The sequence below is a fragment of the Ambystoma mexicanum genome, chromosome 9, assembly GCF_040938575.1.
Source record: "Ambystoma mexicanum isolate Mex_15411 chromosome 9, UKY_AmexF1_1, whole genome shotgun sequence".
NCBI classification, from domain to species: domain Eukaryota; kingdom Metazoa; phylum Chordata; class Amphibia; order Caudata; family Ambystomatidae; genus Ambystoma; species Ambystoma mexicanum.
The window spans coordinates 1,446,127,327-1,446,142,262 of NC_090931.1; the positions used below are offsets into that span (position 1 = coordinate 1,446,127,327).

General features: G+C 50.1%; 1 protein-coding gene across 2 annotated transcripts in view; it reads right to left on the reverse strand.

The window, feature by feature from the left end:
• The window catches only part of SLC23A3 (solute carrier family 23 member 3), a 206,022-nt gene that overhangs the window by 116,782 nt on the left and 74,304 nt on the right, over window positions 1–14,936 (reverse strand). For both annotated transcript variants that reach the window (XM_069616868.1, XM_069616867.1), the window contains exon 3: window positions 5,570–5,664. In XM_069616868.1, coding sequence (XP_069472969.1) covers window positions 5,570–5,664 — 95 coding nt within the window. The remainder of the gene's footprint in view (window positions 1–5,569; window positions 5,665–14,936) is intronic.

Here is a 14,936-nt window from a genome sequence, read left to right on the forward strand (position 1 = left end):
TTCGAGTGAATTAAGGCCTCTCTTACAACCAACACCACAATGACGTTTATCAACACTGCCTGGAAGACCAGGCTATTGGTGGACGCTAGTCCAGTGGGACTAGGAGCTGTCCTCACTCAAATAGACCAGGAAGGAACCACACACCCCATCACCTTTGCCAACCGGGCGCTGATCAGAACGGAACAGAACTATGCGAACATCGACCGGGAGGTGAGTGCCATCCTGTCGGCCTGCCAACATTTTCAAGTGTACCTCCTGAGACACCATGCAGCAGTGTATTCTTCAAGGGCCCTGCCCCGCACCCGCCAGCAAGACTTGAACGATGGATGCTCCAGCTCCAACCCTTCAATAGTGAAGTGCTCTACCGTGCCGTAAGCAGACTACCTGGCTGACGACTGTGAGAAGCCTGTGGGTATTTTCAATCCTAAAACCCTGGGATCCTCTGCGCAGGTGGCCTGGGAAAGGCAATTGCTGTTGGAACCCCACCCTGGGGGCGGAGAAGCGAGGGAGGATCAGCTAGGTGGGGGATCATAGAGAAATGGGAGTGGGGTGCCCTTGGGTGAGAAATTGTATCCCCCTTTCACTAGTGACAACCAACCCAACCCCTTCCCCAACCTTCATGGGTTACTGTGAGTCAGTTCCCCTTATTCCTTCACAAATGACAATTGACAGTACTGGGATGAAGAAGAAGCAACTAATACCAATGAAGACTATGCTCTTTTACCACTCTGTAACTCAGACGAGGAAGATGCCTGCTGACTGTTGTAAGGGTCAGGCATGTCCCTTTAACTGTGGTGAGGCAGGACTAATTGAACATTCACACCTGCAGCCTGTCAAAGGGCTGCAGGTGTATAAAAGGAGCGCAATTCAAGGTGTGGAAAAGAAGATGGAAGCGGAGCCGTAGTCGAAGCATCAGAGAGGCCAAGAGAAGCAGCAGAGAACCGTGGTGAAGAGGCATGCTGAGATGCTGAGGTCTGCCCAGGGAAACAACCTTTGGAAGCGCAGCGTGAGAGCTGAATCCCAAAGCCCATCAAGGCATCATCAAAATGCAGGCATTCTTGAAATCACGGGTGTGGATAACGAACATGCAGCAGAAGGTTATAGCTCTTGTGGGATCCTGTGCAGCATTTAAAGCGACCCAATGAGAAGGGCCACCAGAGCCGATTGTGAGTCCCTCACGCAGCCAACAGAGGTGGGACGCAATCAGCATAGACTTCTGCATGGTGTCTAACGAAGCATACCTACTAGGTATCCCGAGGTCGAGCCAGTAAGGTCCACCGATGCCCCATCAGTCATCACTGCGCGCAAAAAGATGTTCGTTGTGCACGGCATACCAAACAAAGATCAAGAGCGACAACGTTTCAAGGGGCAAGCTCTACAGGGATTTCTAGACAACTTGAACATACAACACCACAGAATTACCCCCTGCTGGCCCCGAGCTAATGGAGAAGCCAAGCGTTTCATGGTGTCGCCGAACAAAGTGATCCTCATTGCAAAAGACCAACAAGTCCCATGACTGCCCGAGGTGTACAGGTTCCCCTGAGCCTATCGTCAGACGCCCCACTCCTCGACCCACGAATGCCCTGCAGAACTCATGTTCAGAACTCCCATACAAGTGGCGCTACCCGTGAACGCCAGATGGACAACATCGGCTGCAGATAATGAGTGGCTTTCAAAGAGCAGACAAGCCGGGAACGACAAAGAGAGCAGGGCTTGTCGGGCTCTCCTCAGCAACCTGACCCCAGTGGACATGGTATTGGTTAAGAACCAGTCACCCCTGAAAAAACTGACCCTGTCCTATGAGCCAACACCCTGGATTATCACAGACAGTGACCCTGGAATAGGGACAGCAAGGAGAGACCTTGAGACAGTGACAAGGAACGTGTCGCACTTCTGAAGAGTGCCCTCCACCCTGTGGAAAGAAGCCCCCTCACCAGTCAGTGAGCCGGCGCTGAGACAGGAGAGCCCTCCCGAGACACCGAGAAGAATAACCGACCACAGAGATTGTGAGACTATGGCCAATCGTCTGAAATTGAGCCAGGTTCCCCCAGAATCCTGCCAGAGGTGACCAGAAGCCCTGGAGGTCCCTCCGAGAACCCCCCGCTAAAGCAGGTCCAAGTATTTGCTGAGGGAGAAGCCGCAGCCATCCACGAGCTGAGGGGTTTTGTTCCGCACGGCATCTAACAATGAACTGTGAGCTGAACGCCATAATAAGGGTTATGTTTGACTTACTATGCAAGCTATCAGTGTGTGTTTCCTTATGCAAGTTGGGGAGGGATGTGGTGTAGAGGAAAGGTGGTCGAAACATCATAACGAGGAACGTCATCAAGCGGTGTGAAAATGAAAGGGTGCACTGCCCGCCAAATCGGGTCAGCGCCTAGAACACAGTTACCAAGTGTGTGCGTCCAGTGCACAAGGCCTTGCCGGTGCCACCATCACACTGATGACATGATGGGGTCTAAGGAAGTGGGATGTCATTCTTGCAACCCTAATACATTTGATGAAATGGCACCACTGGCTGAGGCAAACATGGAGCAAATGTAGTTTGCATTCTGTGTGCTGCTTATGGAATGGTGCCAGGTCAAACTCAAGCTTAGTTCCGCGTTCTGCACTTAACATGTGGTATTTCCATCCAGAGTGATAAGAGTCTGACTGGGATAAAAAGTAGGTCGGGCTCCAAAATGAAAATGGACCCTGTTGTAGATGGATAAGGGATCTGGACGTCCTTAACTGCAGGACGACCTTAACAGGAGAGAGGGGCACGTGGAAAGAAGAGGGAATAGGACGGGTGACGGGAGGAAATGGGAAGATCCTTTAAGGGAATGATTAAAGAGAGGTGACTGGAGACCTGCCTGTGTGTCTTTATTTGGAGCCGACCTGCTAGTGCCCAGTGTTCGAGGTAATCCATGACTGTTTGAGTAGTAACTGTGGGAGCATTTTTGGGACAGACTTGCAGCACCTGGTGCATTTTAAAGCACATTGAGACAGTACCAATAGTTAAAATTCCCAGCTGTGCAGTGCAAAGTAATCAACTTGGCCTACACTGGCCCACAAAACCAGCTGACAGCAACCTGTCGAACCGGTTCCATGTCATTTCATCGCGGGGTGTTTTTTCGTGGGTTTTTAACGAAAAAACCCATCGAATTTTTTTTCAATTCTTTTTGGGGGGTTCCCTTCCCAACCCCCTCATTGTTTTTAATTTGTATTTATTCCCAAACACCCACACCGCATATCTATCATTTACTAACCCCTCCCCTAACAAATTTGATGGTTTCTTTTGGAAAAGAATTCGCGGTAAAAAAAACACATGAAAAAACATCCCGCGATGAAAGGACGTCGTTGCACCAGGCCTCGTGCTCTATGGACCAGCATGCACCTGACAGTACTCTGCTGCTCTACCGAAGAAATCCTGCACAGAAGAGTCAGTAATGACCCTTAGCGCCCAGGGTGGAGGCACCGGCTGAACAGGAATGCTGGCACCTCTCCCACACTCTGTCATTTTCTTGGCTGCAGGCCCCTTAGAATCCTCTCAAAGCCTCTCGAGTTCTACACCACGCAGCCCAATGCCACCTGCACCGTGTCCCACTTACCGTGCCATATGTGCGCTTAAAGGAACCAATATCCTCAGACTACTGCTAGGGATATAGAAAGGGACTATCATGGGAGCCCTGTTTACTATTTGCCTGGTTGCCATCTTGTTTGTAGTTTGTTTCTTTTTTGTTGTTGTTAGGAATATGGCATTGGTGGGCAGCGCAAAGACTTTTTCCCTATAAAAAAGGTACCTATTAGAACCCCACTATTTAGGCAAGGGTGCTAATGTTAAAAATGCATGGCTTTGAGGGCTTCACCGGCCGGTAACCTCATTAGCCTTCATAGAGGGCCTCGCGATATGAACTAGAGCTGGAATACCATTTCTAGCCTGTACGGCCCTCAAAACTCTACATCATTGGCTCATTCTGCACACCGCGGATACCCATGCGGGAAGAGGACCAGAAGGCCAGTATTCGGGATACTCACATTCTCGCCCCTTTGTGACAACCCCACAGCTTTTTGTCCAGAAGGAAGGGGCTGGTGGATCCTTTCACTCACAGAACACAAGTGTGCCTAACTGGAGGAGAGGGAGGAAACCATTTTCCCTCCACATTGTTGACTGAGGTAAAAAAGATGGCCATTATTGCGGCCCAAAATCAAGCAGTATTTACAGCATGCAGAATTTCATAATACTGCATATCATACCTACTGCATGCGAAATCTGCCCTATAACGATGGATACGATTTGAAAGACCTCTTGTTTTACTCCAACCACAACAACAAAATTAACTTCTATAGTCCATAAATTATTATCACCATGTAGCAAAAAGAAGAGCAAATTAAAAGGTCTAAGAAGTACTAAGAGCATATGGGAGGGATTCAACAATAAATGTTCCTTTCTGCTCTGCTTTTGCTTTGTAAAGCCTGTGTTTATTTCCAGCTACTGGACAATAAGGATGTCTCTCATGTCATGCCTTCGTTGTTTTTAATTGAGTTTAATCGTGGTAATGCAGAGTAAGAGACCAGAAAAGGTAACCCAACTTGCCTCTAGCCGCCCAATAGCAAAGGAATGCTACGCAAACTCTAAAACACCAGTTCTAACTGTGAAACCCTGAATTTCATAGAACATCAATTTTCTTTCTTCATTTCTAGTATTAATCAGCCAATTTGGCTTTCGATACATTGAGTACAAAATATCAGTGTGACAAAACATAAAAATTGCAACAACAATAACTAAGGGATATACAAGACAACGATGTGGGCTAACATCAAAATATCAATGTATCTAAAACCTGTTTAATCATGATCCACTTTCTCACCCAGTGAAAAATCACCAATACATCATTACCCCTAAAACCCCAAGATTTAAAAGCCTCCCTGAAACTCCAAGTGGACAGGTAGGTCATTACGTCTGGAGGAAGCGCATTCCAAAAGCATGGGCCCAGAACCACTTACCTGCGGTCTTCACAGACTCTACACCGTGGTGGCATGGAGACCCTCAGAAGGGCCTGATTTTAAACCCAAGGAACTCTGATGAGGAAGCAGCACTGGTTTCTTTTCACCAGTTACAGGGGAGGTAGTGAAAACTATTGTATTCTTTCATTGTTTAACCAAACATGACTTTTTGTATTTTATAATTGTGTCCTCACTAGGGCAGGTATCCATGCTAAACTGCAATGCTACCATAGGAATTCCCATGAGGAGAAAAGTGCTACTAGCAAAACAAATTGGTGAAACATTTCACCTGAACCTACCCTGCTATGGCCTGGTCCACCCACATTTACTGTGGGTAGTCTGTGTGTTCTTAGGTGGGCGCCTTTCCCTCCTAGTGCCATTGACTCATGCCAGACCCGTGGAAACCTTTGCCCCTCCTGGTGCGCTGGGTCACCAATTATGATTCTATAAAAGCCCTGTGGGGATTCACATCTCAGTAGCCCAATAATATACACTGGAGGCAATGCTGGATGTGCTGCTCAGCTTATTTGGGCACAGATGTAGCCTCGATGCCACCTTCAGGAATCACTCACACACGACTTACCATTCCCGCCTGTCGCCGGTGCCATTGAAATATGTCGGCTGAGGATCATCGAAGGAATCAGGAACTCAAAGGATGCCGTCTGGACCAGTGGGAGTCTAGAAACAGAAGGAAATATGTCATTCTTCTAATGGCTGAGTCCCCCATAGACATCTGTCCTCGCCCATACCTCCATATCCTGCTGAACCGTCCCTCTATCCACCTTCCTTCTGGCCATTTGCTCCAATGCCTACGGGCCCCCTAGAAGTCAACTACTTCACACATTTGTCCCTCTCGCTCGCTCTTCCCTCTGCTAATCTCTCACTCAATTGGGGCCCTTAACCCTAATTGCCTCTCCCATCATCCTCTTGGGCCTTTACAGAGTTGACCCTCAACTTCTCTGTGTTTGAAACCCACTGTCCCGCTGACTCCTCACCTTTCCTATTCTGTCTCAAGCATCCTTCACCCTTTCCTCACAACCCAATAATCCCATGGACTCTTAGCACCCTAGCACTGCTGCTAAAACTCTATCACTAATCCTGGTTTCAAGACTGGAAACAGGCTGGAAAATGCCATCAAACCCAGGCTAACATGGCAGTGGGATGTGCCCAGATTTGTATGCATGGCAGAGAAATAAACGTGGTGGTTAGTAACACCAGTGATCTGCTCGAAGGGAATATTTCAACACTTAGCAACCAAGCACCAGATCACATATAACAGAATCTTCCTGGCTCGGCTCAGGAGCTCTCCCAACACCTAACAAGCAGGCACCACATCACCCATACCAGTTTCATCTGGGTGGACCTCGACAACGGATTGCCAAAGACCCAACACGCAGGTCCCACATCACAAATAACAGTATCATCAGGGAGCAGCTCAGGAGATCTCCCAACACCTAACAAGTAGGTGCCACATCACCCATACCAGTATCATCAGGGAGCAGCTCAGGAGCTCTCCCAACACCTAACAAGCAGGCGCCACATCACCCATACCAGTATCATCAGGGAGCAGCTCAGCGGATTGCCAAAGACACAACAAGCTGGTGCCACATCACACATACCGGTATCATCAGGGAGCAGCTCAGGAGCTCGTCCAACACCTAACAAGCAGGCGCCACATCACCCATACCAGTATCATCAGGGAGCAGCTCAGAGGATTGCCAAAGACACAACAAGCTGGTGCCACATCACACATACCGGTATAATCAGGGAGCAGCTCAGGAGCTCGTCCAACACCTAACAAGCAGGCGCCACAGCACCCATACCAGTATCATCAGGGAGCAGCTCAGAGGATTGCCAAAGACACAAGCTGGTGCCACATCACACATACCGGTATCATCAGGGAGCAGCTCAGGAGCTCGCCCAACACCTAACAAGCAGGTGCCACATCACCCATACCAGTATCAGGGAGCAGGTCAGGAGCTCTCCCAACTCCTAACAAGCAGGTGCAACTTCACCCATACCAGTAACATCAGGGAGCAGCTCAGGAGCTCTCCCAACACCTAACAAGGAGGCGCCACATCACCCATACCAGTATAATCAGGGACCAGCTCAGGAGCTCGCCCAACACCTAACAAGCAGGCGCCACATCACCCATGCCAGTATCATCAGGGAGCAGCTCAGCGGATTGCCAAAGACACAACAAGCTGGTGCCACATCACACATACCAGTATTATCAGGGAGCAGCTCAGGAGCTCGCCCAACACCTAACAAGCAGGCGCCACATCACCCATACCAGTATCATCAGGGAGCAGCTCAGGAGCTCGCTCAACACCTAACAAGCAGGCGCCACAGCACCCATACCAGTATCATCAGGGAGCAGCTCAGCGGATTGCCAAAGACACAACAAGCTGGTGCCACATCACACATACCGGTATCATCATGGAGCAGCTCAGGAGCTCGCCCAACACCTAACAAGCAGGCACCACATCACCCATACCAGTATCATCAGGGAGCAGCTCAGGAGCTCGCCCAACACCTAACAAGCAGGCGCCACATCACCCATACCAGTATCATCAGGGAGAAGCTCAGCGGATTGCCAAAGACACAACAAGCTGGTGCCACATCACACATACCGGTATCATCAGGGAGCAGCTCAGGAGCTCGCCCAACACCTAACAAGCTGGCGCCACATCACCCATACCAGTATCATCAGGGAGCAGCTCAGGAGCTCGCCCAACACCTAACAAGCAGGCGCCACATCACCCATACCAGTATCATCAGGGAGCAGCTCAGGAGCTCGCCCAACACCTAACAAGCAGGCGCCACATCACCCATACCAGTATCATCAGGGAGCAGCTCAGGAGCTCTCTCAACACCTAAAAAGCAGGCGCCACATCACCCATACCAGTATCATCAGGGAGCAGCTGAGGAGCTCGCCCAACACCTAACAATCAGGCGCCACATCACCTATACCAGTATCATCAGGGAGCAGCTCAGCGGATTGCCAAAGACACAACAAGCTGGTGCCACATCACACATACCGGTTTCATCAGGGAGCAGCTCAGGAGCTCACCCAACACCTAACAAGCAGGCGCCACATCACCCATACCAGTATCATCAGGGAGCAGCTCAGGAGCTCTCCCAACACCTAAAAAGCAGGCGCCACATCACCCATTCCAGTATCATCAGGGAGCAGCTCAGGAGCTCGCCCAACACCTAACAAGCAGGCGCCACATCACCTATACCAGTATCATCGGGGAGCAGCTCAGCGGATTGCCAAAGACACAACAAGCTGGTGCCACATCACACATACTGGTTTCATCAGGGAGCAGCTCAGGAGCTCACCCAACACCTAACAAGCAGGCGCCACATCACCCATACCAGTATCATCAGGGAGCAGCTCAGCGGATTGCCAAAGACACAACAAGCTGGTGCCACATTACACATACCAGTATCATCAGGGAGCAGCTCAGTGGATTGCCAAAGACACAACAAGCAGGCACCACATCACCCATACCAGTATCATCAGGGAGCAGCTCAGAGGATTGCCAAAGACACAACAACCTGGTGCCACATCACACATACCGGTATCATCAGGGAGCAGCTCAGGAGCTCGCCCAACACCTAACAAGCAGGCGCCACATCACCCATACCAGTATCATCAGGGAGCAGCTCAGCGGATTGCCAAAGACACAACAACCTGGTGCCACATCGCACATACCGGTATCATCAGGGAGCAGCTCAGAGGATTGCCAAAGACACAACAACCTGGCGCCACATCACCCATACCAGTATCATCAGGGAGCAGCTCAGGAGCTCACCCAACACCCAACAACCTGGCGCCACATCACCCATACCAGTATCATCAGGGAGCAGCTCAGGAGCTCGCCCAACACCTAACAAGCAGGAGCCACATCATCCATACCAGTATCATCAAGCTCAGGAGCTCGCCCAACACCTAACAAGCAGGCGCCACCTCATCCCTACCAGTATCATCAGGGAGCAGCTCAGGAGCTCACCCAACACCTAACAAGCAGGCGCCACATCACCCATACCAGTATCATCAGGGAGCAGCTCAGGAGCTCGCCCAACACCTAACAAGCAGGCGCCACATCATCCATACCAGTATCATCAGGGAGCAGCTCAGGAGCTCGCCCAACACCTAACAAGCAGGCGCCACATCACCCATACCAGTATCATCAGGGAGCAGATCAGCGGATTGCCAAAGACACAACAACCTGGTGCCACATCGCACATACCGGTATCATCAGGGAGCAGCTCAGAGGATTGCCAAAGACACAACAACCTGGTGCCACATCACCCATACCAGTATCATCAGGGAGCAGCTCAGCGGATTGCCAAAGACACAACAACCTGGTGCCACATCGCACATGCCGGTATCATCAGGGAGCAGCTCAGAGGATTGCCAAAGACACAACAACCTGGTGCCACATCACCCATACCAGTATCATCAGGGAGCAGCTCAGCGGATTGCCAAAGACACAACAACCTGGTGCCACATCACCCATACCAGTATCATCAGGGAGCAGCTCAGCGGATTGCCAAAGACACAACAACCTGGTGCCACATCACCCATACCAGTATCATCAGTAATGCTCCCTTGTTTCTATTTCTACAGATTTGTACACATAAATCGTGCATCAAGGCTCTATAGTCTGAGGTTGGGGTGAAGGGCATGCTATTGCACAGAAGAGTAGCTGATTTCCACACATAAACACAGACATAAATCAATTTTATTCCTACTTTTATTTATTTTATAAACATAAAACTACAGAAAAGAAGATCTCGCAGCATGGACTCCCATGCTGTCATGCACGCCTCGCATGCCAATAAAACAATGATGTGATACTGCATTTGGAATGGTACATGCAATTGATTTTGTGGGCTAGGTGAGATGCGGGGTGAATCTGTTGAGCTCCATATCATTCAGCCACTCCTGAAAGAGGATGCGCCGTGTGGGACTGTGAGGGGGGTGCATCCAGGCCTGCCCGAGTGAAAGCCAGGCTTTCCGTCGGGGGAACTATAAATTCAATCCGAGCATAAGAGTCAAAGGGCCTCACTATCAGTTGAGCTGTGTCCCAGCGGTAAATCTACTGTAATACCGCCCAATGCAAATGCTGTTACCGCCACTTGGTCCAGCGGTATTAGCGCCAGTCACAAGTGGCAGTGACGGTGTAAGTCCCCACTTTTTTAGTCCATAGGACTCAATGAGGCATGTTCGTCACAATTATTGCCCTGGTAATTGCGCCACTGAAATTGCTCCGAAAATGGGCGGAATGTCGGCGCATTCAACTGGAGGTGAATCTCCCAAGCTCAGGATTGGGCGGTGCAGTAATGCTGCGGTAACGCTATTACCGCTGCATTTTTACTGCACTGCCCAACCTATAGTGAGGCCCACAGAGAGTGGCTGGTTTCCTAGACACCTACATTATTCGAGTACTACACACAAGAGATGTCCTCCATTAGCGTTGACTCACTGAGGGATTAGTCTGAGGGATTAGTCTCTAAAGCCCTTCGATTTATTGTCACATAAATATTTTCAAGCCAAAGCCCTGTGCCTGTGGATATTTCTAATACATATTTCAAACATTCATTGTTTTATGATATGATATGGTTTTGTATCATCCGAATTGCAAATACTTTAGTAGTGCATATATAACCCGGCTCTGAAGAAGGAATTGTTCCGGAATGCATTAGCCAGAGGGTTATTGTTTGCCCCAGCCTCAGCACTAGTCTAATTGGTGGAGTTGAACCAATTAGTATGATTTTTTGATACAACAAGAAATTTTTTGGTTAAATAAAATATTTTGAAAAAAGTTACAGTTTGACCGAAATCAATACAACAATATAAGATAACTGTCTAACCCGAAGTGGGTAGTAAGGGTGTGCGGCCCACACCGAAGGCTAATTAGCCTAGGTCTTTCTCTTTTTAAGTTAACTTTAGTGCCCTACACGGTGGTACTTAATAGTGGGCTGCACCCTACTAATTACTAGCAAACTTAAGCCATAAGTAAATAAGACCACAGAGGAATTCAATACAAATAAGCTGTGCACTCTCGCCAACTCATTCTTGCCAGCTATGGTCAGGCAGCCAGACTTAGGGCCTCATTAGGACCCTGGCGGTAGCCGTGCCCTTAATCAGGGCAGGGCTGCCGCTGGTAATTAATTTTTACCGGGTCCATGGAATGGGCTATTACCGGGTCATGACGACCTTGGCGGACCCAGTAATTGCCCATTCCATGGACCGGGTAAAAATGAATCCCCATTCCCATTTGAGCCCCAGAGGGCTCAATGGAAATGGGGATGATGCTAAAAACGGGCCCGTTGTTAGCATGCTTGTCTCCTCGCAGGACCCGCAAAGGACGTCTGGTAAAACCAGAAGTGCAGAGCGGGTCCTGCTAGGGGACCTCCAGGGCTTTAAGTGGGCCCACTAATCTCCCCTGGCAGCCCCGGCCACTACACGAAAAGGCATTTTTTTCTACAGCCTGAAGCTCTCGCTCGTGTGCGAGAGCTTCAGGCTTCAGAAAAAAATGCCTTTCAGCCGTAATGGTGGCGCCGCACCTGCGAGGCATCCCTTTAATCAAGGGATGCACGTGGGCCAACGCCACCATTATGGAGAAAACGTGAGGCCGCTCGAAGCAGAGGCCTTGCTTTCTAAATATTGAAGTTCCCGCGGATTCGCAGGAGTTTCAGTCTTTAAGAAAAAGGCCTCTGCTTCCAGTGGCCTCACCCTTTCAGCCTTAATGGTGACGCTGCCCCTCCCTAGCTGGCGAGGGGCAGCACCACCATTAAGGCTGAATAGGCGAGGCGCTGTCCCCTGCCAGGCAAGCCTATACAAAATAAATGCAGAGATTAGGACCCTCTCCCACATAGGGGAGAGGGTGCTAATCTGCAAAAGGCTGCCTGGCAGGGGTTCCAGTAGCCCATTGAGCCGAGGCTCGTCAAGGGGGCGTGGCCTAACGGGTCAGCAGGACCCCTGCTGTTAGGCCACGCCCCCTCGATGAGCCCCGGCTCGATTTGTAGTGCCACTTAAGACACTGGGGACCTATTATAGGGCAGTACAGAGTTAACGGCACCAGCACCTTTACCGGCGCCGTTAACCCATTACCGCCCTCCTCGTAGTGAGGCCCTTAGTCTAGGAGGGAGGAGGGCTGTAGTTGAGTACAAAGACCTTTGAGTACACTTATAGTCAAGGAAACACTTACACACTGTAGTTGAAAAAAAAAGTGGAATTTTGTATTATATACACTTAGGCAATGTTAAACTCAAAATGCAATTCAGGTAACTAAGGGGAGTTTCACACATATATGTAGTAGGACATTTGCTGTAGCATTGCTCAATTCAATAGTAGACCTTTAGATGAGAAACAGGTAAGTAGCAAGAGTAGCTTTGGGTTAGCAAATCATTTAGCCACCACCATTTACTAAATTGCAATACTGGTAAATTAAATAACCTGTGAATGCCGAAACTTTAGAAGTCCAACCCTATCTGGCGAATGAGAGTCTCAAAAGTCAGATGGGGGCACTGGGGGACCAGTGGCCCATGGGTGGCAGAACAAAGGAAGGCAGACACTGGCAAAGTTGTCAAATTCACAGATGATGTTTTTCACAGCGAGTATGCAATGAAATTGGATTCAAAGAGTTCGGGGATCTAGGAAGGCCACCCAAAGGTTTTCTGCCTCTAGGATGGATGTCTTTAGGCACGGGAGAACACGGTTGAGTCCCCCCCCCCCGCACCCAATGTGACTCAAAAAGCTCAGGTGGAGTGAACAGCAGCACAAAAATTACCCAGGTAAGTACCCAAGAGTGACACAGTACCGTCTTCAATGAAGAACAGAGAGGTCCCCGGCGTGTCTTCAAGGTAAGACGATAGCAGCTCTGTTCGTGTATCTGGCCTTGGTGGCTGGAGGAAGAAGTTCTGGCAGGAGTAGGTGGTCAGACTTTGTCACAGCGATGCCCAGCAGATGATCTTTGTGGCACTTGGTTGTGGAGGCTCGATACAGGCTTTGTAGCAGCGACGGTTGTCACCTGGCAGACTTTCTACCTTCTCTCGGTCCATGACTCAGTTTAGGGGACTTCTACAATTGGGATGGAGTAGTGCCAGACAGATGCCCACAGGTTTGCAGCCAGAACCACGCTTGACGAGATGATGCACCGCAGAAGTGCCAGAGTATTTGAATATTCCAGGCCAAGAAGGTAGCAGCTCATCGTGGGATGGCTGAAACTGTAGCTGGTCTCGAGACTGGTTAGGCCCACTAGTCCAAGGGAGGAAGTCGTCCGGTCTGGATCTTTCCTGTTACAGAGAAGAAACGGCTGGAGCTACAGCAGTCACTCAGTCGGCTTTAGCAGTCGCTGGAGGTGGTTGCAGGTGTCCTTCTTTCTTCTTCTTTAGAATGGATCTTCTAGTGGTCAACTCCAGATTCAGCATCAAGACCCTCACCTTTTATGCAGGAACCCAGCCAATCAGCATGCATGCTACATTCAAACTTTGGGCGGTGGCTGACCAAAGGGGAAAATCAGGCACCTTGTCAGAACTGGATCCAAGCAGACGCACTGGAGAACAAAGAGCTGAAGACATTTTGGTGACCTCCCAGACACACTGGCAGCTCTGGACGTGCTTTCTCAAGAGAGCCCGGCAAAGACAAAAGAATGAGCAGGAGCTCCACCTACCCAGATTGGCAGAAGAAGGCTCACGAAAGGACAAGTAATTGTGAGTTGGCAAAAAAAGAAGTCAGGAACCATTTTGTGACCATGGTGCCCATGTGTCCCTTTCCGCAGCTGCGAATACAGCCTGCGATGTAAGTTTCACAAAATCGGTAGAACATCATCCACTGCCAGGAGGGGGCGCACAAGAGCCCAAGCATGATGGCCACTTCAGCGTGAAGCTCTGTGAAGAAGAAGCCACTAAGGCCGACTAATGCCCTGTCTGCATACCTGCCACCAGTTTCGTATGGGAACTTTGTGTGCTTTCTGCTCAGGGGGTGCACCCATGCAAGTGGGGGCCCGGAGGTGCCTGTTTTCATGTAGAGTGCAAGGTCAGAAGGCAAGAGCTCTTGTGTCCGGGGGGCTCACGGCCTCGTAGCTTGGGGGAGGCGCATGGAGCAGACTCAGAGCAGTGACAGTCAGCTGACCGATATATGGCTTTGAACATGGAACACGGAAGACCAGCGGCTCTGTGCAGGACTGCGACACCCACAGCGTTCTTCCTGAGCACGGATTGAATGGTGGCGGGCCCAGAGGATGCTGCAGGGGCTACACATGGTGCCCGGGTGGGGAATCGGGAGGAGACACGGATGGTAACCAAAATTATCCTTATCTGGCTTCCTGTCTCTCGGGCGGCTGCTGGTGTCTGCCTGTTGCCGCAGGGGTGACCGCCTGGAGTAGGAGACTCTAACTGCTCAATGGCCTTTGATGATCGCCGCAACGTGGGCATGGCAGGGTGGGCCTCCTGTGCTTCCAGGAGATCCCAGTGAGTGCTGACATGGCTCTTCCCCCCAGATGCATGACGTGAGCCCCTGCATGGTGTGAGGACAGAGACGGCATCTGAATGGTGCCCCTTGAAGCAAACTGAGACAGGGGGTTGAGGAAATGGTGGATTCAGTGCACCCTGGGGGCAGGCACCAATTGTATGGCAAGACATCAGGAGAGCCCCCTATGTGATCACTGGACACCAGGCCGCTTTGTTGCAGAGCAAGTTGGTGAAGATACGTGCAAATGCACACACTGCCATCAAATGCCACACACTGGCTTCAACACCTACTTTCCTGCTTATCGCTCTGGAGACTATGAAACCTTTGTAAGTGTACTCCTAAAGTACTGCCACGATCATCGCTTAATATTTTTGGAATAACTGAGTGCCTGCAGATGTCAGGTAGGGCTGTCAGGGTTGCTTTGTCTGGGTTACCCTGGGGAGGTGCTGGGGATTCATTT